Source organism: Canis lupus, chromosome 8 (assembly GCF_011100685.1).
Source record: "Canis lupus familiaris isolate Mischka breed German Shepherd chromosome 8, alternate assembly UU_Cfam_GSD_1.0, whole genome shotgun sequence".
NCBI lineage: Eukaryota > Metazoa > Chordata > Mammalia > Carnivora > Canidae > Canis > Canis lupus.
The window spans coordinates 76255784-76279283 of NC_049229.1; the positions used below are offsets into that span (position 1 = coordinate 76255784).

General features: G+C 40.5%; 2 gene segments (V, D, J or C); both read right to left on the minus strand.

Annotated features, from left to right (window-relative positions):
* LOC119869032 overlaps nucleotides 1–20472 on the minus strand; it is a 37230-nt gene extending 16758 nt beyond the window's left edge. Inside the window, 3 exon segments of the V gene segment in view lie at nucleotides 13412–13704; nucleotides 13796–13870; nucleotides 20373–20472. Of these exon segments, the coding sequence occupies nucleotides 13412–13704; nucleotides 13796–13870; nucleotides 20373–20472 (468 nt within the window).
* A 1506-nt stretch (nucleotides 20473–21978) lies between these two features.
* LOC119876576 lies at nucleotides 21979–22626 on the minus strand. The segment is given in 2 exon segments: nucleotides 21979–22385; nucleotides 22489–22626. Coding segments are annotated over 2 exon segments (453 nt in total).
* Between the last annotated feature and the right edge of the window lie 874 nt (nucleotides 22627–23500).

Sequence of the window (23500 nt, forward strand, 5' to 3'; positions counted from 1 at the left end):
CTTCCCTTCCTCTATGTTCATCTGTTTTGTTTCTTAAATTCCACATGAGTGGAGTCATATGATTCTCTTCTCATGCTCAAATTCGACTTTTAGATTTCACGACAGAGACTGCTGTATCTCTTCAGTCTGGTTGTTCATCACATTGAATAGGTGTGCTTCTGGTGTGAAACATGAACATTACCTTTAGGTGTTTGACTTGCTATACATCTTGGTGCACTTAAAAAATGGGTTCTAATATTTAGCATCTTCCCACCATATGTTGGTTTGCACATGGGGCTGATGGGCCCATGTGATACCCACATTGACATGATCAGTGAGAACCCAGAGAAGGAACATGTGAGTAAGCATCTGCCTGGGTTTCCTCAGCCCAGATCCAGACTCCTACAGGGTGACCTGGCACAGATCCCCTATGGAGAAAGCCACCTCAGGATGGGGCAGGGATCTCTTACCCAGAGGGAGCCCCATACATGGGCACTCACAGGAAGGGATGTTCAGCAGCAGGGGTGAGGAGCACAGGACGCCCAGACTGGTAAAAGAAGCCATTGCCCTAAACTCAGTGCTTGCCTTCTCAACTGTGAGGAGGGGGATTTGAAGATATTTCAATCTTCATCAATGCTCTGTGTCATTTGAGGGTCACAGAGCCCTGCAGAATGCGGATGAGTATGTGGGGTTGAGGTAGTAAACCTGTGTATGGGGGATCCATGTCCAGATCCTATGAGTACACTCTTTTTTTTCAGAAATGGAGCCCTCAGTACACAAAGTCTTTTCATCAAATCTGATCCAGGGACCCTCATTCTGCGGCTCCTGCACTGGAGGATTTGGATCACCCACTAGGACCTCTCAGGTAGACTACATTCTCCCTTGGCTACAACTTCGCTACCACCACTATCTCTCAAATCCGCACCCCTTTTTTCTACTCTTTTTTTCCTCTTTACATTGCCTTTTGTCTCTTCCTTTTTTCTCTTTTCTTTTTTTTTCTTCTTTAGGATTCGTGGAAATTTATTTTTTACCACTTTGTTTTAAATTTTGTTTTTCATGGGCAGCCTCGGTGGCCCAGCAGTTTGGCACCACCTTCCTCCCAGGGCATGATCCTAGAGACCTGGGATCGAGTTCCACATCCTGTTCCCTGCATGAAGCCTGCTTCTCCCTCTGCCTGTGTCTCTGCCTCTCTCTCTCTCTCTCTCTCTCGAATAAATAAATAAAATATTTAAAATAAAAAAATAATTTTTTTCACTTTAGTTGTCCTTTTATTTTATTTGGTTCTGATCTTTGTTTTCATTTTCTGGTCTCTGACCATGTCAGAATAATCTAGGATGAAATTTACTTAGGTATTGATATTGATTAGGTATTGATATTACTTAGGTATTGTTATTGATATTCTTGAGTCAGCCCATGCATACAGCCACTCTCCACAGAGCAAAGTGACTAGAAGTAAGTACTCACCGTGAAGAAAGTATCAGAGAGAGTACTTGCTGCCAAAGGGTTACAGAATTGGGATTACAATTCGGTGTCAAAAGCCAATTCAAAAAAAAAAAACATAAAAAAGCCAATTCAGAAGCACAATTATAAAGCTACTGGTGGCTCTGGAAAAACAAGCATAAAAGATTCAAGAGACTTCATGACTGCAGAATTTAGATCTAATCAGGCCGAATTTAAAAGCCCATTAAATGACATGCAATCCAAACTGGAGCTCTTAACAATGAGGGTTAATGAGGTAGAAGAAAGAGTGAGTGACATAGAAGACAGTTAATGGCAAAGAGGGAAGCTGAGGAGAAAAGAATATTAAAAGACCATTAGGAAAGCTTAAAGGAAATAAATGATACTCTCAGCAGGAAAAATCTATGTATAATTGGGGTCCCAGTGAGCACTGAGAGGGCCAAAGGGCCAGAAAGCATAATTGAAAAAGTCATACCTGAGAACTTCCTTAATTTAGGGAGGGAAAGTGACATTCAGGTCCAGAAGATAGAGAGTCCCCCCCCCAAAAAAAAAATCAATAAAAACCTTTCAACACCTTGACATGTAATAGTGAAACTTGTAAATTCCAAAGATAAAGAGAAAATCCTTAAAGCAGGGAGAAGCAATAGATCCCTACTTATAAGGCAATATACCAGTTTATGTTTTCTTCTCATTTCTGTCTGGATCTGTTGTTTCTTCAGTGTTGAGTTTAATAAGTTATTTTAGGTCTTGGATACTAGCCCTTCATCTGATACATCCAATGCAAATATCTTCTTCTTTCCCAAGATAGACTTTTGGTTTCTTTGGCTATTTCCTTTGCTGTGATGAAGCTCTTTATCTTGATGAAATCCTAATATTTCATTTTGCGTTTTGTTTCCCTTGCCTTTGGAGACACATCAAACAAGATTCTACTGAGGCTGAGGTCAAATTGCTCCCTTGGATCTACTCTAGTATTTTGGAGGCGTCATGCCTCATATTAAGTGTGTCATCTACTTTATCTTGTGTGTGGTGTAAGAAAATGGCTCAGTTTCATTATTCTACATGTGACTGTCCTATTTTCCCAGCACTATTTTATGAAGAGATCATCTTTTTTCCATTGGGTATTCTTTCCTGCTTTCTATAAGACTAGTTGACCATGGATGTGGTAGTTCATTTCTGAATTATCTATTCTGTTCCTTTGATCCATGAGTCTGTTTCTGTGTCAGTACCACACTGTCTTGAGGATCACAGTTTCTAATACAGCTTGACATCACACATCGTGATGTCTTCTGTTTCTTGATTTTTTCCCCTCAACATCCATTTACATCTTCAGGATCTTTAATGGTGTCATACATTTTTTTAATAATAAATTATTTTTTATTGGTGTTCAATTTGACAACATACAGAGTAACACCCAGTGCTCATCCCGTCAAGTGCCCCCCTCAGTGCCCACCATCCAGTCACCCCCACCCCCCACCCTCCTCCCCTTCCACCACCCCTAGTTCATTTCCCAGAGTTAGGAGTCTTTATGTTCTGTCTCCCTTTCTGATATTTCCTACCCATTTCTTCTCCCTTCCCTTCTATTTCCTTTCACTATTATTTATATTCCTCAAATGAATGAGAACATATAATGTTTGTCTTTTTCTGATTGACTCATTTCACTCAGCATAATACCCTCCAGTTCCATCCACGTTGAAGCAAATGGTGGGTATTTGTCGTTTCTAATGGCTGAGGAATATTCCATTGTATACATAGACCACATCTTCTTTATCCATTCATCTTTCAATGGACCCCGAGGCTCCTTCCACAGTTTGGCTATTGTGGACATTGCTGCTAGAAACATTGGGGTGCAGGTGTCCTGGCATTTCATTGCATCTGTATATTTGGGGTAAATCCCCAACATTGCAATTGCTGGGTCATAGGGCACATCTATTCTTAACTCTTTGAGGAACCTACACACAGTTTTTTGGACATTATTGGTTTGTTTATTTTGGCTCTGAGAAAAATGCTGGAAGTATTTTGATAGGGTTTGCACTGAATATGTAAATTTCTTTGAGTAGCATGCTGATTTTATTAATATTTTTTTCCAGTCAATGAGGATAATATATTTTTTCCATTACTTTATGTTTTCCTCAATTTCATTCTCAGCTATCAGACTAAGATGCTTTTCCTTCTTGGTTAGCTTTATTCCTTCTTGTCTTTTGTGTTTTGTTGAAATTATAAATGGGATTTATTCCTTGATTTTTCCTTCTTTTTTTTCATTTTTAGTGTATAGAAATGTACTGACTTCCCTTTATCAATTTGTATGATTTGATTTACTGAATTCTTGTATCTGTTCTAGCAAGTTTCTGGTGGAGTGTTTTGGGATTTCTACATAAATATCATGTCATCTGTTAAGAATGAAATTTTGACTTTTTCTTGCCTGATTCGGATGCACCTTTCTTATTTTCATTGTGTGATTGCTGAGATGAAGACTTCTAGTACTGTGTTGAACAGTGACGAGTGAACATCCCTGTTGTGTTCCCGACCTCATGGGAAAAACTCTCTCACTCTGGGGTTTTCAAAGATGCTTTTGTGATTTTGAGTAAATTCCCTCTCTCCTTACACAGCAGAAGCTTTTTATCAAGAAAGAATGATCTCTTGTCAAATACTATTTGTGCATCAGTGGAGGAGTTCAAATTATTCTTTTCCTTTCTTTTATTAATGTGGTTTGCCATGTTGATTGATTTTTAGGCGTTGAAGCACCCTTGCAGGTCAGGAAGAAATCTCATTTGGTCATAGTGAATAATCCTTTCAGTATATAATTGGATTATATTGGCTAGAACCTTGGTGAGAATTTCTGAATCCACATTGGTCAGGAATATTGTTTTATAATTCTCCTTGTTGGTGCGGTAATTGCCTGATTTTGGGGTCAAGGTAATGTTGACATCAGAGAATGGGTTTGGAAAATTTTCTTCCATTCCTATGTTTTGGAACATTTTCAAAGGAACTGGTATTAATTTTTTTTTACATGTTTATTGAAATCCCCCACCAGCCATCTGGACTTTTGTTTGTTGAGAGACTTTTAATTATGATTGTGTTCTTATTTTCTGGATATGGGTATGTGCTGTTCTTCCTTTCCTCTCCATTAAGTTTTGATATTTTTTATGTTTCTAGGAATGCATCCATTTCTTCTAGATTGCTTAATTCATTGGCATATAATTGTTCAGAATATTGTCTTATACTTGTTTGTATTTCTTGGCTGTTGGTTCTGATCTTTCTTTATTTATTCATGATTTTATGATTATCAGTCCTTTTTATTTGTTTTATTTTTCAAGTCTGTCTCGGTGCTTACAATCTTATTTATTCTTTGAAAGAATCATCCCCTGAGTGATTTGATCTACTGCCTTTTTTATAGCCTTGTTTTCTTCTCTATTCTTGATTATTCCTCTTTCACCTGGATTTAGAAATCCTTTGCTGTTCTTTCTCCAACTCCTTTTGGTCCAGCCTTACTTTTATTTATGAGACTTTTATTGTCCCCTGAGGAAGGACTGTATTGCTCTATCCTCCCTTCTGTGGATCACTTTTGCTGTGTCCCAAAGTTTTGAAAGTGTTGTGTTTTCATTTTCATTGAATCCGTGTTGTTTTAATTCTCTAACTTCCTGGTTGACTCATTCCCTCTTCAGTACGACGTTCCTTTACCTCCATTATTTATGTACCTTTTGTATTTTTATGGTGGTTCACTTCTAGTTTCATTGCACTGTGGTCTGAAAATATGCATGGAATAAATTCACTCTTTCTGTACCAGTTGAACCTTGATGTGTGACCTTCTATATGATCAATTCTGGAGATTTTTCCATGTGCCCTGGAGAAGAATGTGTTTTCTCCTGCCTTAGGATGCAACACTGTGTATATATCTTTGAAGTCCATCTGTTCCAGTGTGTTGTTCTAAGCACTTGTTTCCTTGTTGAGATTCTGCTTTTATGATGTTTCCTTGCTATCAGTGGGACATGAAAGTTCCCACACTATTCTATTATTATCAGTTGGTCTCTTTAATTTTCTGTTGAATGGATTATATACTTGCCTACTCCAAATTTAGGGACACAAATATTTAAAATAGATGACTTTTGTATTGACTTTTTTATGATACTGTATCCTTCTAAATCTTTTATTACAGTTTAGTTGGTAGTCTATTTGTCTGATACAAGTGTTGTACTCCAACTTTCTTTTGAAGCCCATTGATATGATAAATGGTTCTTTACCCCCTCACATTCATTTAGATCTCTCTTTGTGTCTAAAAGATTTTCTTCTATATTTCTTCAAATATACTTTCTGTCCCCTCTCATCATTCTCCCTCTGGAACCCCAATAATGCTAATCTTGTTCCATTTTATGGCCCCACTGATCCACTACGCACACCCTGAACCAGTGTCCTTCCTTGACTCCATCCAAGCATTTATGACTTGCTGAGAGGCTGCTCTGCTCTAAACTGACATGATGGTGAAGGTGATGAAGGTTTATACACTCTCGTGTGTATGCTCTTCAGACTACATTCTCACCATGTACTTGTTGGGGTCCTTGCTACTCCAGGATGTCGCTATTATTGTTCTATGACTGTGGTTCAAGACCATGGTACTGCCTGTGGTCTTTCTCTGCATTTGCTTCTTGAGCCCTTTGCATCATCATGTACTGCATGTACTTTACACTGTTTCTAAGATCCTTAACCAGTGAGCAGCATGGTTCTGTCATGCATCATGAATACACATGGAAGTCTTATAAGGGAGAAGTTGAGGTACATGCAGATATGTGTAATAAATGAGTATTTAGGGACATTGGTAAGTAAGTGTAAGCAAATTAGACTTTGGGCATATAAGAATAGTGGCTTACCAAGATGCCTGGGTGGTTCAACGAATGAGAGTCTGCTTTTGATTCAGGTCATGATTGCAGGGTCCTGGGATCGAGTATCACTTCAGGCTTCTCACGGGGAGCCTGCTTCTCCTTCTGCCTATGTCTCTTTCTCTCTATTTCTCTCTGTTTCAAATAAAGAAACAAACAAACAAATAAATAAATAAATAATCTTTCAAAAAACGAATAGTTGTTTGCAAATTTCCTAATTCAGAGACTGAGTAAGGAATACGTAATGCAAGAGACATTGTAGTTTGTGTAATTTGATATATTTCTCTTTTTATGATAACAAAATTGTAAGTTGGAGACTAGATAGGTCACCACAGAATCCTATGTCCAAAGAGGCTCCTGAGGGAAACTGCTTTGTGTAGAGGAAGCCCCAGACCCTGACAGGAAACCCTCCCAGAACCTCCATCTGCACCTGCTCCTGGGTCTTCAAGACAGAAGTGGTGAGTAGTTTGCACCCCCTGGTGGTCCTGATCCGCCTCCACAGGGGGGACTTTGTGCTCACACTGTGGTCCCCTCAGTGTGCTCTTCCCACAGTAATACACTGTGGAGTCCTTGCCTCTCAGGCTGTTCATCTGCAAATACAGTGTGATCCTGGCGGACCCAACTCATAAAGTAGCTACTGAAGGTGAATACAGAGGACACACAGGGGAGTCTTGCAGTTGATATAAGGCAGATCTACAGGAGACAATGTATTTTATTTTGCATGTGGATGAGCTACTTAATATATGGTGTGAGGTGGGATTTCATATGAGGACAAGGTGTCTATTCATGGCTTCTGTGCATTTCTGATTGTGTTTTTCATTAGTTTTTTTTTATTTATGATAGGCACGCAGTGAGAGAGAGAGAGAGAGAGAGAGAGGCAGAGACACAGGCAGAGGGAGAAGCAGGCTCCATGCACCGGGAGCCCGACGTGGGATTCGATCCCGGGTCTCCAGGATCACACCCTGGGCCAAAGGCAGGCACCAAACCGCTGCGCCACCCAGGGATCCCCAGTTTGGTTGTTTAGTTCAATAGATTTGCTACAGATTTTGAATGCCATCCTTAGTCTGATGATATATTTGCAAATATCTTCTCCCATCCTCTTAACTATGTTGAGTGTTTCCAAAACTGTACAACAGCTCCTTCCTTCATGGAATCCATATAGCTTATTTTTGGTTTTGTTTTCCTTTCTTCTGGAGTGTCAGGTAGCAAGAAGCTTTTCTGGCTGAAGTCACAGTATCTCTAGTATTTTGACATTTTCCTGCTTCACAAATAGGTCTTTCATCTACTCTGAGTTAATCTTTGTGTCACGTGTAAGAATGTGTCCCAGGTTCATTCTTCTACTGTGACTGTCCAATATTCTCAACCTCACCTGTTGAAGAGATTGTTCTTTTTCCAGTCAATAGTCTTTTGTGCTTTGTCAAAGATAATTTGACCATAGAGTTGTGTGTCCATTTCTGGGTTCTCTATTTTGTGTCATTCGCCTATGTGCCTTCTTTTCTGGCTCTATTATACCGTCTGGGTGATCACAACTTCGAGGCTGCAATTGTGATGCCTTCTGCTTTGGGTTTTTCAACATTCTTTTGCCTAATCAGGATCTATTTTCATTCCTTTCAAGTTTTAGGATTGTTTATTCCATTTCCTTGAAAAATGTTTTCTGTGTTTTGATAAGGTTTGCATTGAATGTGTATATTGCTCCTGGTAGCATAAACATTTTATCAATATTTATTCTTCCAATCCATTAGAATAGAATGTTTTCCATCTATTTGTGTCTTCCTCAATTTCTTTCATAAGTGAGCTAGGAGGTTTAGAATATAGATCCTTTCCCTCTTTGTTTAGGATTATTCCTCATTATCTGATGTTTCTCATGCAATTATAAATGGGATACACACCTTAATTTCTCTTTCTTTGGTTTCATTTGTAGTTTATAGAAATGCCACTGACCTCCTTGTATCTATTTTATATGGTTAGATTTTGCTGAATTTTTTGAAGGAGTCTTTGGGTTTTGTATGAAAATTATGAAAGACAGCAGCCCAGGTGGTTCAGCGGTTTAGCGCCGCCATCACCTCAGGGCGTGATCCTGGAGACCTGGGATCGAGTCCCACGTCAGACTCCCTGCATGGAGCCTGCTTCTGCCTCTGCCTTTGTCTCTGCCTCTCTTTATCTCTGTGTCTCTCATAAATAAATAAATATAATATTTTTAAAAAATTCCAAAAGATTTTGCATGTGCTGAGTGAAATTTGACTTTTTATTTGCTGATTTTGATGCATTTTCCTCCTTTCTTTTTGATTGCTGAGGCTAAGTTTTCTAGTACTATGCTGAAGAAGAGTTGTGATAGTGGACATACTTGTCATTTTCCTGAGCTTAAGGGAAAATATCTCAATTTTCCCTCTTGTATCAATTTTTAGATGGATTTTATGATATAGAATATGTTCCCCTATCCCAACACAGCATTTTTTTTTTATCAAGACAGAATAATATCTTTTGTCAAATGCTTTTTGGGCATCAGTTGAGTGGATTAAATGGTTCTTGTGCTTTTTTTTATTAACGTGGTTCTTACATGGATTGTTTTGCTGACAGTGAACCATCCTTGCAGCCCAGGAATTGATCCCATTTGGTCGTGGTAAATAGCAGTAATAATATACTGTTGGTCCTATTCATTAGAAACTTGGTGAGAATTTTGCTTTCATTTTCATAAGAATAATAGCCTCTAATTCTCCTTCATTACAAGGTCTTTGTTTTGGGGGTCAATGTAATGCTGACATCAGAGAATGAGTATGGAAGTTTTTCTTCAATTTCTATTATTTGATATAGTTTCAGAAGAATCAGAATAGATTCTTATTGCTGAGTTTCACTTGACAACCATCCGAGCCTGGACTCTTGTTTGTCAGAAAACTTTTAATTATGATTGATTTTCATATCCAGATAATGGTTCTGTACAGCTTTTACTTTCGTTCCTGTTTTTGTTTTGGTTGATTTTTATGTTCCTAGGAATGCATCCGTTTCTTCCAGATTGCCCAATTATTTGGCTTATAACTGCTTATAATTTATTTATATTATTGTTTGTATTTCTTGCTGTTGGTTGTGATCTCTCCTCATTCATCCATGATTTTAACAATTTGAATGCTTTCAGTTGTTTTTTTTTTTGAATGCTTTCAGTTTTATATTGACAAGTCTATCTAGTGGTTTCTCACTCTTACTACTATTTTCATAATATCAGCTCCTAGGTTTGTTAACATTCTGTTATTTTTTATTTCTTTATCCTTGATTTCTATCATAAATTTTTTTATTTACCTTGTCTGATTAACTTACTTAACACAGCATAATACCCTCCAGTTCCATCCATGTTGAAGCAAATGGTGGGTATGCATCTCTTCTGATGGCTGAGTAATATTCCATTGTATATATGGATCACATCTTCTTTATCCATTCATGTGTCGTTGGACACCGAGTCTCCTTGCACAGTTTGGCTATTGTGGATATGGTGTGAAAAACCCTTGTTTCCTTGTTGAGCTTCTGTGTATATAAACATTCCTGCTGTCAGAGGGATATTACAGACACTGCTGTTAGGTTATTAGTAGACATTCATTACATTATTGTTTTGGTTAATTGGTTTATGTATTGGCTGCTCCTAAGTTAATGGTGTGGATATTTAGTAAAGAGAGATATCTTTTTAGCTAGAGTAATGATATAGTATCCTTTAAAGTTATAGTATCCTTCTTCATCTCTTATTATAGTCTTTGTTTTCAGTTCTAGTTCATCTGATTTAAGTCTTGCTCCTCTTGATGTCCATTGACATGATAAATGGCTCTTTACTCCCTCACGTTCAATCTGGATGTGTCTTCGTATTGAAAATGAGTGTCTTCTATGGTTTGCTCAAATATACGTTCTGTCCTCTATTTTCTTTCATGCACACCAATTATTCTAATTTTGTTTTTGGTTTTTTTTTTTTTTTTGTATGGCATTGCTGATTCTTGAGTTTCTCCTTATGGTTCATTATTTGTGTTTCTCTCTTTCCCTCAGCTTCCTTCCTTTCTATCAACTTGTCTTCAATGTCACTTAATCTCCCTTCTGACTCATTTACCCTAGCTGTTAGAGGATGCAGTTTAGACTGCATCTCAGAGCACTTTTCATTTTCACCTGAACTTGCTTAATTTCTACGCTAAGTGATAACGTAGTGTGTTTTAGCTTTCTTGAATCCCAGCTAGAACCTAACTGTGGTCTCCCAGTCCACACTGGCCTAGATGCCTCTGGAGGCAGACACAGGTGCACTGATCTGCAGGGCGCCCAATAGCAGGAGAGTGTTATGCTGAGTGAAGTAAGTACATCAGAGAAGGATGAACAATATATGGTTTCACTCATACGGAGAATATAAAAAATAGGGAAAGGAATTGTAGGGAAAATGAGAGAAAATGAGTGGTAAATATCAGAAAGGGTGATAGAACCTGAGAGACTCCTAAATCTCGGAAATGAACGAGGAGGAGTGGAAGGGGAGTTTGGCAGGGGGATGGGCTGACTAGGTGATGGGCACTGAGTGGGGGCACTTGACTGGGGTGAACACTGGATGTTATACTGTGTGTCGGCAAAACAAATTCCAATAATAATATACCAAAAAATCCCTCTCTATTGTTGCCTCTCTAATGTGTGTAGTGGTGATGGAATTATTTTACCTTTTTTTCTCTATCTAATTCAATTTGCCAACATATACCTGTGGTTTTTGAGTCACATGCAGTAACTGGACTATTGTCTTTGAGGAGGACACATAAAATGATGAAACCTGAGAATTATACTATATATTGGTAAATTGGACTTAAACTCGCACATCCTTTGAAGCAATAAGATGTGGAGGATGTTGCAGAACAAAGACTACTTTCTGGGGCCTCTCAGAGAGCTGCTTAACTAAGGACATCATCCACCCAAACCACAGAGAGGATCGTGCCCCCACAGACACTGCTGGAGCCTACATGATTTCACAGAAGCCTTGGAATTCCTTAGAAATGAGTGTGTTTCCATGGGTGATTACCTTTGGATACGTGTACTTTTGATGTAGATTTCTCTCCCCAAACGTGAGGAGGACCCTCCAACTCATTGAGAGCCTGAGTAGAATCAAGGCAAAGGAAGGCCTAAGTCTTCATTTTTATTACTGTCTCAATGCCTAACCAGAATATAGGAAAATCTAAAAAAATTGAAATCCACTAACTTGGAGATATATCTGGTCAAAGGTCATCAAGTGGAATTTAGAAGACTGGAATTTAGAACAATGTTTATAAAGATACAATTGGGATTGAACAGACATGGAAGACACTGAAGAATCACTTACTGTAGTGATAAAAGAAAAAACAAAAACAAACAAACAAAAAAACCCTTTTCTGCCCCAAAGTAAAAATTCTATTACCTACATGCTGTCCCATATGCAGGAAAAAAAAGGACACATGAAAGAAAACACTGGGGATATAGAAGATAACATGGTGGATAACAATGACTCACAAGAAGAGGGGATAAAATCTCATGGACCTAAAGGTAGACTTAGGGAATTCAGTGGCTTATGAAAACAGTAATATTTTTATCATTGGAGTCCCACAAAATGAAGAGAGAGAAAATGTTCCAGGTTATTCAATCAAAATATAGCCAGAAAACTCCCTAATCAGGAAGGACACAGACCTTAAAATCCAAGAAGCACACATACTCCCATGAAATTCAACAAATTTGATCATCTCCAAGGCATTTCAATATCAAACTCACAGAATACGCAGACAAGGAAGGAATCCTGAAAGCAGCAAGGGAACTGCTGTCCTGAACCTCACAGCCACCAGAATAGCAGCATCTGGATGGTGATGCTCAGACTCAGGTCCCACAGGGTTAGCACATCCCCCTCCTCTGGAAATGTTGATAAATCATCCTCCTCACAGTAGAGTTCCACAATCTCCCAGTCCCCTGCTCGATATGTGAAGGTTCTCCCTCCGTGTGTCTGCTGGGTCTTGTTCACAGAGTCCTAGGATTGTCCACAGGTTCATCCTCTCTGCAGGAGGGAACAAGTGCAAAATCTACCCTTCACCTCATGGACAGAAGTTATCAGGGACTTATCACAACAAATGCAGCAAGAATTTCAGAGCATCATTGTTTGGATTCATGTGTCACTAAAATCTTAGCCTGTGCCCCCACCTGGAACATCATAGGAACAGGGAGAATAAACAACAGATACCCATTCCCACAGTTCTAGAATCTGGGAAGTCTGAGGTCCAGATGCCAACAGATCTGGTGTCTGGAGAGCGCCCACATCCTAAGGCGCCCTTTCCCAGTCACCTTGCATGGCGTCAGGACTGGGTGTATAAGGGCCCTGATACCATCATGGGGCTGAAACTCCCGACATAAGTTCTCCCCTAAGTCCCTACCTCTGCCCCCATCTCATGGGTGTTAGTTCTAGATGGGGAAGGTCAGTCACTCACTGTGAGCTGATATGAGCACCTAAGGTATCAATGAGATATTTCCTGCAGAGAAAAGGCTCTCCCAATCCAGTTCCTCATCCTGAGGTTCTTCCTGGATCCAGTAGAATCTTCTGGTCCCTGATTGGACACAGTATACAGATGTCTTTAAGAATCAGCTGATGATCATAGGGAGAGGACTAATTCAACTTGAAATTCTGAGTGATTTCCTAGTCTACCTCTATTACCATAAGTTTGCTGCTTCACTGTGATTCTTCCTAATTTTCAGGACGTCACATATTTTTGGGTTTGATTGTCGATTCCTCTAGAAGTTGGGGAACATGGAAATATTTGTATATTATTCATTTTTAGGGAGAATCATAAATAAGTGTAAGCAGCTCTTTGCGCATGTAAACTAGCTGTTTTCCTACATAAACTAAATTTCTGAATCAGACACTGTATAGTTAAACAGATATTCCTGGTCCAGAGATGCTCCCTGCAGGAAAATACTCTATGGAGAGGAATTCCAGACCCTGACAAGAAACCTGCCCAGAACGTCCACTTGCATCTGCTCCTTCAAGACAGAAGTAGTGAGGAGTGTGCACACCCTGGTGGTCCTGATCCCCTTCTACAGGGAGTTTTGTGTCTGGGCTCACACTGAGGTCCCCTCTCTGTGTCCCTTGCACAGGAATACATGGCCTCAGCTCTGAGGCTGTTCATCTGCAGAAACACTGTGTTCTTGGCGTTGTCTCTGGAGATGGTGAATCGGACCTTCACAGCATCTGTGTAGCTTGTGCTACTTCCACTAGCATAAATCCATGCGACCCACTGCACCCCCTTCCCGGGAGCCTGGCGGACCCAGCTCATGCTGTAGCTACTGAAGGTGAATCCAGCGGCCACACAGGAGAGTCTCAGGGACCCCCCAGGCTTCACAAGGTCTCCCCCAGACTCCACCAGCTGCACCTCACCATGGACACCTGCAGACACAACACATCTTGGTCAGGAAACTGTCCCACATCCACTGTTTCTCACTCACAAACTCAAGGTCTCTTGTCTTCCATGAATTACCTTTTGAAATAGCGACAATGAAAACCCAGCTGAGCACAGACTCCACGGTGAGTTGTTTGTATTCTGTCCTGATCCCTGTATGGGGTCACCTGAGCATCCTGGAACTGGTTTAATCTGTGGAGGGAGGGCCTTATTTGCATGTCCTATGACTAAATAGTCATCTCCAGACTTAGATTTGATTCTTTACAAGTTATAAACAGGGGTTGCATTATATCTGCATTCAACCCTGTTTCGTGTCTTGTGAGAATATGAAATGTTCTACCTGTGAACAGAATTTTCTTTGCATCTATTTAAAAATCTCTCATTATTGTTGAGAATTTTTAGTATGTATTATTTTAACTACATCCCGATATTTGATCCCATCATATTTAATGGCAATGTCAATGCAATTATTTTGTTAATTTCCTTTTAAGTGATTTGTGTTATTGTGTTAAAATATAGCTTTATTTGCCATTTTTATTTTATCCCCTGAACATTCTTGAAATAGTTAATTAATTCTAAACATTTGTTTGTGGAGGTTCAAACATTTGCCCTTTAGCAGATCATGTCATATGGATAATATATTTTTTTCTTTACCTACTAATTTATTTTTTTTCTTTACCTACTAATTTATAAATCTTTTGGGAACCCTGGGTGGCGCAGCGGTTTAGCGCCTGCCTTTGGCCCAGGGCGCGATCCTGGAGACCCGGGATCGAATCCCACGTCGGGCTCCCGGTGCATGGAGCCTGCTTCTCCCTCTGTCTATGTCTCTGCCTCTCTCTCTCTCTCTCTGTGACTATCATAAATAAATAAAAAAATTTAAAAAAAATCTTTTATTATTTGTTTTTTTTAATTTTATTTATTTATGATAGTCACATAGAGAGAGAGAGAGAGAGAGAGAGAGAGAGGCAGAGACACAGGCAGAGGGAGAAGCAGGCTCCATGCACCAGGAGCCTGATGTGGGATTCGATCCCGGGTCTCCAGGATCGCGCCCTGGGCCAAAGGCAGGCGCCAAACTGCTGCGCCACCCAGGGATCCCTAAAAAAAAATCTTTTAATTTTTCATTACCTTTATTTCCAGGGTAGGTCTTCCTATTTTTGTGGTGAAAATATCTTTCTTCTATTTTCCTGAGTTCTTTGGACATACAACTCTGTAGACATTAGACAGATCTTGGGAGTAAAGTATTTCATTTTGCCTGTGCATGAGCTACCTAGAATATGGCACCAAGACAAAGACCCAAGTAGACGGCCCACGTACCTCTAAGACAACAAGACCTTATATTTGTGGAAAGTTAAAGCCACGAAGTTTTTTGAGTCAGTGAATTATTGAGAAACGGACAAGACTTGTTTGTACAGCATTCTTAGCCCTATATTCCCTGTTCTGGTGCTGAGGATGGTTGTTCCCTCATGGTACAGAGAAGGAAACATTCAGAAGAAGATTTATTTCCTGCCAACAAGGGGATATATGTGGGATATATGTGGCTCACCATGTTTGACCTCTGGGGGTTTTAAAGTGGCATTTGTTCACAATAACCCAGGGGACCAGCTGACATGCTGTGACCATGCTGTGTCAAGTTTACTCTCCTTCATGATACCATGTTGAATAATCATGGGGGGAATGGGTATCCTTGTGTGGCTCCTGACTTGACAGGAAGGCTTCAGTTTTTCACTGTTGAATATGGTATTGTTGTGTGTGTTTTGGAAATTGCCACTATTCTGTCGACCCATTTTCTTCTGCCTCGATTTTTAAGATGTTTTGAGGATAAAGTGTGATGGCTTTTGCCAAACTGTTTTAGGCATCATAGGAAAGGATCATGTACATCTAATCCTTCACTCTGCTAATTCAGGGGATCCCATTTATAATCTGGGCATATTGAAGGATCCTTGCACCTCAGGGCTGATTTCCTCTGGGTCCTCCTGTGTGATCCTCTCCATGTGCTGTTGCATTCAGGATGCCAGGATTTTGCATTTATGTGCATCTGAGATATTACCTTTAGTACCTTCTTATAGGGTCTTTGCCTTGCTTTGTTGTCAGAGTCATCCTGGCCGCCTTAAGCTAATCTGGGCATGTTCCACTCTCATTATTTCGGAATAGGTTCAGATGTTTTGGCCTTAATTCTTCTGAAAATGTTTTTGCAGAATTCATAGATAAATCCATCTGATACTGGATTTTTTTCTTTTTGGTTTGTTCTTTTTTATTTTATTTTATTTTTTTGGTCTTTTTTTGAGAAAATAGCTTTTAGATTACACATTCATTTGTCTTCTTAGATTTGTTTTGCTTATATTTTATTACCTTATGAAAACTTTTAGTGGATTGGTAATTCTAGAAATTTTATAATTTGCCTTGGTTATTCAATATGTGCTGTAGTATCATCTTTGTATTTTTTTCCATGGGATTTTTTTAAAGTTTTTATTTATTTATTCATGATAGACATAGAGAGAGAGAGGCAGAGACACAGGCAGAGGGAGAGGCAGGCTCCATGACGGGAACCCGATGCGGGACTCGATCCCAGGACTCCAGGATCAATCCTTGGCCGAAGGTGGCGCTAAATCACTAAGCCACTTGGACTGCCCAATTTTTCATGGACTTTTTGTTTTCTTTAGTGTCAGTAGTTTCTTCACTTTGAAATCTAAATGTATTATTTCAGGCTCACATATTTTCCTAGACTACCTATGAGTTTTAAATTTCATTTGTCTTTTCAATATACTTATTTAAATCTCATTTGTATTTCTTTAGTCACTATTTCTGTTTCCCATTCTCATAATTTTATTGTTACTTAAATTAATCAAAATACTAGTTGTTGTTTTTTTAAATAGAAAATACCCATAATCATATGGAAACACAAATCCAATAAGAGTGACCATACATAAACCACATCTTCTTTATCCATTCATCTTTCGTTGGACACCGAGGTTCCTTCCACAGTTTGGCTATCGTGGCCATTGCTGCTATAAACATCAGGGTGCAGGTGTCCCGGCGTTTCACTGCATCTGTATCTTTGACAAATACCCACCATTTGCTTCAACGTGGATGGAACTGGAGGGTATTATGCTGAGTGAAGTAAGCCAGTCGGAGAAGGACAAACATTATATGTTCTCATTCATTTTGGGAATATAAATAATAGTGAAAGGGAATATAAGGGAAGGGGGAAGAAATGTGTGGGAAATATCAGAAAGGGAGACAGAACGTAAAGACTGCTAACTCTGGGAAACGAACTAGGGGTGTTGGAAGGGGAGGAGGGCGGGGGGTGGGAGTGAATGGGTGACGGGCACTGGGGGTTATTCTGTATGTTAGTAAATTGAACACCAATAAAAAAAAATAATCATGATAGAAAAAAAAAAGAGTGACCATACAATTATGAAAAGGAAGACCAATCATCTGGTGTCAGATGTACCTCTTTATAAATATTTGGAGAGGCAAATCAAGACATCACTGTGTGACCATACATAGACATGTACACAGTGCAGCACCTTATGGAGCCCAGAAGTAAACGTGGCGAACCATGGGATTCTCATCATTTCTTTACCCCAAGCACATTTTCACATTTCAAAAAAAGGAGATATTCCAAGATCATTAATGACAGATCTACTATCCAGACTCTGAAGCCTGACACCTCCCAATTCTTCCCAGATGATGCCTCAAGGGACATTCTCTCTTTCTGTCCATATAGAGATTGCAAATATCCCCCCAGAAAAAGTAATACATTTTTTCTTGATGAAAAGTGTTTAGCCTGTATCATTCTTTCATTGTTGCTGTTGCTTCAAACTGTCCTAGAAAGATTGGCGTGCACACAGAGCATTATCTTTGTCCCAAACCCCTGACTCATTGGTGTGAGGAAGTCAGGAGAAACCCTGTCCCTGTCACCTCCTCAGCCCTCCCCCACAGGTCTCCTCTCACCAGGTTTTCTTTTTTTTCTTTTTTTTTTTAATTGGTGTTCAATTTACTAACATACAGAATTCCTTCTTCGACTGGCTTCTTAATCAAGATAAGAAGCTTTTGCACAGCAAAGGATACAGTCAACAAAACTCAAAGACAACCTACAGAATGGGAGAAGATATTTGCAAATGACATATCAGATAAAGGGCTAGTTTCCAAGATCTATAAAGAACTCACCAGGTTTTCTGACACTCCCAGAATGTGGGATCTCACAATGTGTCCTACACAATAATACACTCCCTAGTCCCCATCTGACAGGTCACCCATACTCCAGTTACCTCCCATGTGATAAAAATCAGCTTGTACTCTGTAATGAAAGGGCTATTACTTGGTCTAAGTATTGACTTTATTCCCCTTTGCCCATATTCTTTTTCTTTCTTAAATTCAATATATGACTGAAATCATACGATTGTCTTTCTTTGATGGACTCACTTCACTTAGCATTATACTTGCTTCCTCCATTCACATAGCTCCAAATAGATTAGATTTCATTCCATGTATGAATAGTTTCGATAGTTTGGCTAATGTACATAATGCTGCTGTAAAAATCCAGGTGCGTGTATCCCTTTGAATTTGTATTTTTGTATTCTTTTTTCTTTTATTTTTTGAGGATTTTATTTATTTATACATGAGAAAGACACACACACAGAGGCAGAGACAAAGGCAGAGGGAGAACAGACTAAATGCAGGAAGCCCAATGTGGGAATCGATCCCTGGACTCTGGGATTAAGCCATGAGCCAAAGGCAGACGCTCAACCACTGAGCCATCCAGATGTCCCAGAATACTTTTTGTTTTAATGTTTTTATTTATTTATTCACGTTAGACACAAAGAGACGGTGACAAAGAGTGAGAAACAGGCTCCTCCCAGGAGCCTAATATGAGAGTCAATCCCCAGATTGGTAACATGACCTGAGCTGAAGGCATGCGCTCAACTGCTGAGCCACCCAGTCATCCTAGTACTTTTGTATTCTTAGAGTACATGCCCAGTAGTGCATTTGCTGGATCATAGGGTTGGTCAACTATTACTTATTTGATGTCACACCATATGGTTTCCCAGAATGGCTGCACCATTGCCCACCCACATCTCCTAACCAGAGAATTCAGCAGAGCCTCAGTTCTAGTGGAAGTGGTATCAGGGCTCATTTAGCAAGCAGAGCAGAGCTCACCCCATTAAAACTCACCACATCTTGGCCAGGGACCACACACTGCTTACTGCAGGCAAGGAGAACCTGTGTAGACACCTGGCTTGAAGGAAATAGCAGCCAAAAGAGGAGAGCACAGTGCATGCAGCACACACCACAGACACTCTCTGAACCTAGACCCAGCATCCTATGTGAACTCTTTATCATAGAGCTGTTATTCTGGAGCAGGAACTATAACTGGCTTTTGTACAAACAGAGGAAGACAGAGACTTAGAGAAAATGCCAAGTTTAAGGAACTCAATTCCAATTTGCTGCTCTGATCCACCTCAATTTTGGGTTTCTCAGGTTAGTCCTTTTGACCCTGCCAAGTGAGACAGGACTACTATTCTGTCTCCAGATCTAGCAGTTTCTGTCCCCAAGGGGATCCTGTACATCAGGGAGACTGCCAGCTTCCCACTCCATCCAAAGTGCATCTACCTACCTCAATGGCATTAAGACAGAGTTGTGATAACAATATTCCCACAATTCTTGTCCTTGTGGAGGATGCCCAACATCCTGCACAAAGCCTGTGTCACATGTTGAGAGGTGACTTCCTCTCTATGTCATTCATTAGTGAGATTATGTGCATGGACCACATATGTCACCATTACTTACTGAAAAATAATATAATAATTGTACAACATATACTCAAACACAAATGAATTCACAGGACCGAGATAAGAGTTAGGAAGGAAATAAATTTAGGTGATTTTGACATAAAATTCCGGAATTCCCATTTGATCTTCAGCATATAAAGCAGAAGGAATTCTCCACATGGTCTTTGCTATAACAGCATTGGGAGGGAGGACTTAAGATGCTGGATCAGGGTTTGTAAGCTTGTCTCCTTCCTGGAACATGACAGTTATTGAATCATTCTGATCACACATGATATCCCTCAGAGGCCTGAGAGAACGAAAACTGCAGAGAAACTGCAAAAACTCATAGAAAATTGACCACCTTTTGTATGTAGGAGGTGTGGACATTGTCATCGGGAGATATAGCTGTGGTGATGATGACAGGAGCGAGGCTGATCTAGAATATCCTCTATAGTATTATGAGCAGCAGACAGGATAATCTGAACTTTAGATGTCTGCTTCCATCGGGATGTGCTGGCTTAAAGGTACTCCAGTAGTATAGAGGGAAGAATCCTAGGATACGAATGGTTCTCCAGATCCCCAGGGTTGTAGGAAGAATGTGTGGCAACGTGATGCACTACTACTAAGCACAGGGGCATGGACAGTGGCTGAGTACAGTGAGTCTAGGTGTGGATTTCCTACTCTGTTTTTTCCTAACCTGACAGTTCTACTGGGACCAGGTTGTAAAGAACAAATAAGAGGTGAGTCCCTGTTTTAGTGTGTCTGCTTGATGTCACCACATCAGACTGGGTGGATTAAACAACAAACACTCATTCTCAAAACTCTGGAGTCTGGTAGGTCTGAGGTTCAGGTGCAGACAGATGTGGTATCTGAAGAGTGCTCACATCCTAGCCCGTCCTTTCCTGTCACCTCACATGGGGCCGAGGGCAGGGAGCTTTCCCAGTCCTGGTGTAGAAGGGCCCTGATCCCATGATGAGGCTGCATCTCCTGACCTAAGTGCTCCCCTAAGGGCCAACTCCTTCTCCCATCACAAGGGTACTAAGTACCAACATGGGGATGGTAGAGGTCACATACAGTGAGTTGATATCCACACCTGAAGGATCCATGAGTTATTCCCTGCTTGTGGAAGGTCCTCCTCCACTTTTGTTCTCTCATTTTTCATAATAGTTTAATGGAATCTGTCATCTCACCGTATCTTTGAGTGTCACCTGCTAACTCCTGCGATCACCAGTACTCCATCTTCTCCTCCTGCCTCACCATGGGATATCCAGCAGGAGACTTTGAATTTCCTCCATTGAAGCAGGTGGGACACTGACTCCACTCAAGCCCCTCCTGGAGCAGGACCTCATCTCCACCACTGACCCACAACACACACCCTGAGCCAGTGTCCTTCCCAAATCCAAGCACTTATGACTTGCTGAGAGGTCTGCCCTGCTCTCAACAGACCGGATGATGGTGAAAAAGGTTTGCACTTTCCTGTCTGTGTGTGTGTGTGGGGGGGCTCTTCAGACTACACACCCTCACAACGTACTTCTTGGTGTCCCTTGCTTTCCCAGGTTGATGCTAATATTGATTCTGTCAGTGCGGTTGAAGACTGAGGTCAAACCTCCAATCCTTCTTGTCTCCTTTTGATTTTTGAGCCCTATGTAGTGTCATGACCAGCATGCACTTTATGTTGTTTCTAAAATCCTTGCACATTTGAACCGACAAATACCCACCTTTTACTTCAATGTGGATAGAACTGGAGGGTATTATGCTGGGTGAAATAAGTCAATCAGAGGAGGATAAACATTATATGGTCTCATTCATTTAGGGAATATAAAAAATAGAGAAAGGGAATAAAGTAGAAAGGGGGAAATGAGTGGTAAATGTCAGGTTAGGAGACAGAACATGAGACTGCTAACTCTGGGAAACGAACAAGGGGTAGTGGAAGGGATGTGGGCGGGGGGTGGGGGTCACTGGGTGACGGGGACTTAGGTGGGTACTTGATGCGATGAGCACTGGGTGTTATGCTATATGTTGGCTAATAAAACTCCAAAAACAAATATACAAAATAAAAGAAAATAAAATCTTAGCACACTAAGCTGGGTGGTTATTTCATGTACCATGTATACAGCTGGGACTCCCCTTATAAAGGAGAAGTTACAGTACATGGAGATATGGATAATTAACTGGTATTTCAGGACAGTAGTAAGAATACTTAAGCAGTTTTGTCCTTACGCATATAAGAATAGTTGTTGACTAAAACCAAAAAAGTTTCCAAATCAGAAACTGCTTAATGATTAAGCAAAGAGGGAGAAACTGTCGTTTTTGGACGTTGGTATATTTCTTTCTATGACAAAAAAATTTTGTAAGTTAGAGACTGAATACATAAACACAGATTCCTATGCCCAGTAGAGACTCCCTGGGGGAAAATACTCCTTGGAGAGGAAGCCCAAACCCTGATGGGAAACCTGCCCACAATCTCCATGTGCACCTGCTCCTGGGCCTTCAAGACAGAAGTGGTGAGTACTGTGCATCCCCTGTTGGTCCTGATCCCCTTCTACAGGGAGGTTTGTGTCTGGGTTGACACTGAGGTCGCCTCACTGTGTCCTCCACACAGTAATACACGGCTGTGTCCTCAGCTCTCAGGCTGTTCATCTGCAGATACAGCGTGTTCTTGGCGTTGACTCTGGAGATGGTGAATCGGCCCTTCACAGCGTCTGCGTATCCTGTGCTTCTTCCATCATTGCTAATCTGTGCGACCCACTGCAGCCCCTTCCCTGGAGCCTGGCGGACCCAGCTCATGTAGTAGCTACTGAAGGTGAATCCAGAGGCCACACAGGAGAGTCTCAGGGACCCCCCAGGCTTCACCAGGTCTCCCCCAGACTCCACCAGCTGCACCTCACCCTGGACACCTGCAGACACAAGACATCCTGGTCAGAAAACGGTCCCACATCCCCTGTTTCTCTCACTCATGTCCACTCACAGACTCAGGGTTTCTGGTTCTCCATGAATTACCTTTTAAAATAGCGACAAGGAAAACCCAGCTGAGCACAGTCTCCATGGTTAGGTGTCTGTCTTCTGTTCTGATCACTGAATGGGGTCACCTGGGGATCCTGGGGCTGGGGCTCCTTTCCCAGCTGCAGGGTCGGAGCTGGGCTGGTATAATCAGTGGAGAGGAGGCCCTATTTGCATATCCTCTGACTATATAACCAGCTCTAGGCTTACATTCGAATCTTTAAAAGTCAACACAAGTTTTGCACCACAATTCTCTAACAATTTGTATAGATGGCACTATGACTATATGAAGTTGTAATGTGTAAGCAGAGTTATCTTTGCATTTCAGGGTGCATTTTCAAAAGGCTGTCATCAATGTAGGTCATTTTCCACAGAATATTTTATCTCTTTAGTAAATTTTAATCCTAAATATTTATTTTTGGTTCCAGTGCATAGCGGATTATTTTGTTAATTTTGTATAGGTAATTTGTTATTAGTTTGTAGAAACATATCTTTTTTATTGCTTATTTTATATCCTGATTTTTTCTTCAGCTCATTCATTATTTCTCCCACTTTTTAAAAAGATTTTATTTATTTACTCATGAGAGACACAGAAAGAGAGAGACAGAGACATAGGCAGAAGTATAGCAGGCTCCATGCAGGGAGCCCCACATGGGACTTAATCCCAGGTCTCCAGGATCACACCACAAGCCTAAGGCAGGCGCCAAGTCCCTGAGCCACCCAGTGATCTCCTCTTCCAATTTTTATGTAAGGTTTTTACTCATTGACTCTACTAAGACATTGTCATAGGCAAACAAATTACTTTCTTTCCATTTTACCACTTTTCATCTCTTTTATGTAGTTTTCTAGCCAGGTTTTCTTTTAGATCCTCCAGTCTGGGGCAGAAATATTTTCCTCTGGTTTTTGGATTCATTGGTCTAATCATGCAGTTGATATAAGGCTGACCTGGAGGAGACAATAGATTTCATTTTGCATGTGGAGGACCTACCTAATATAAGGTGAGAGTCAGCAA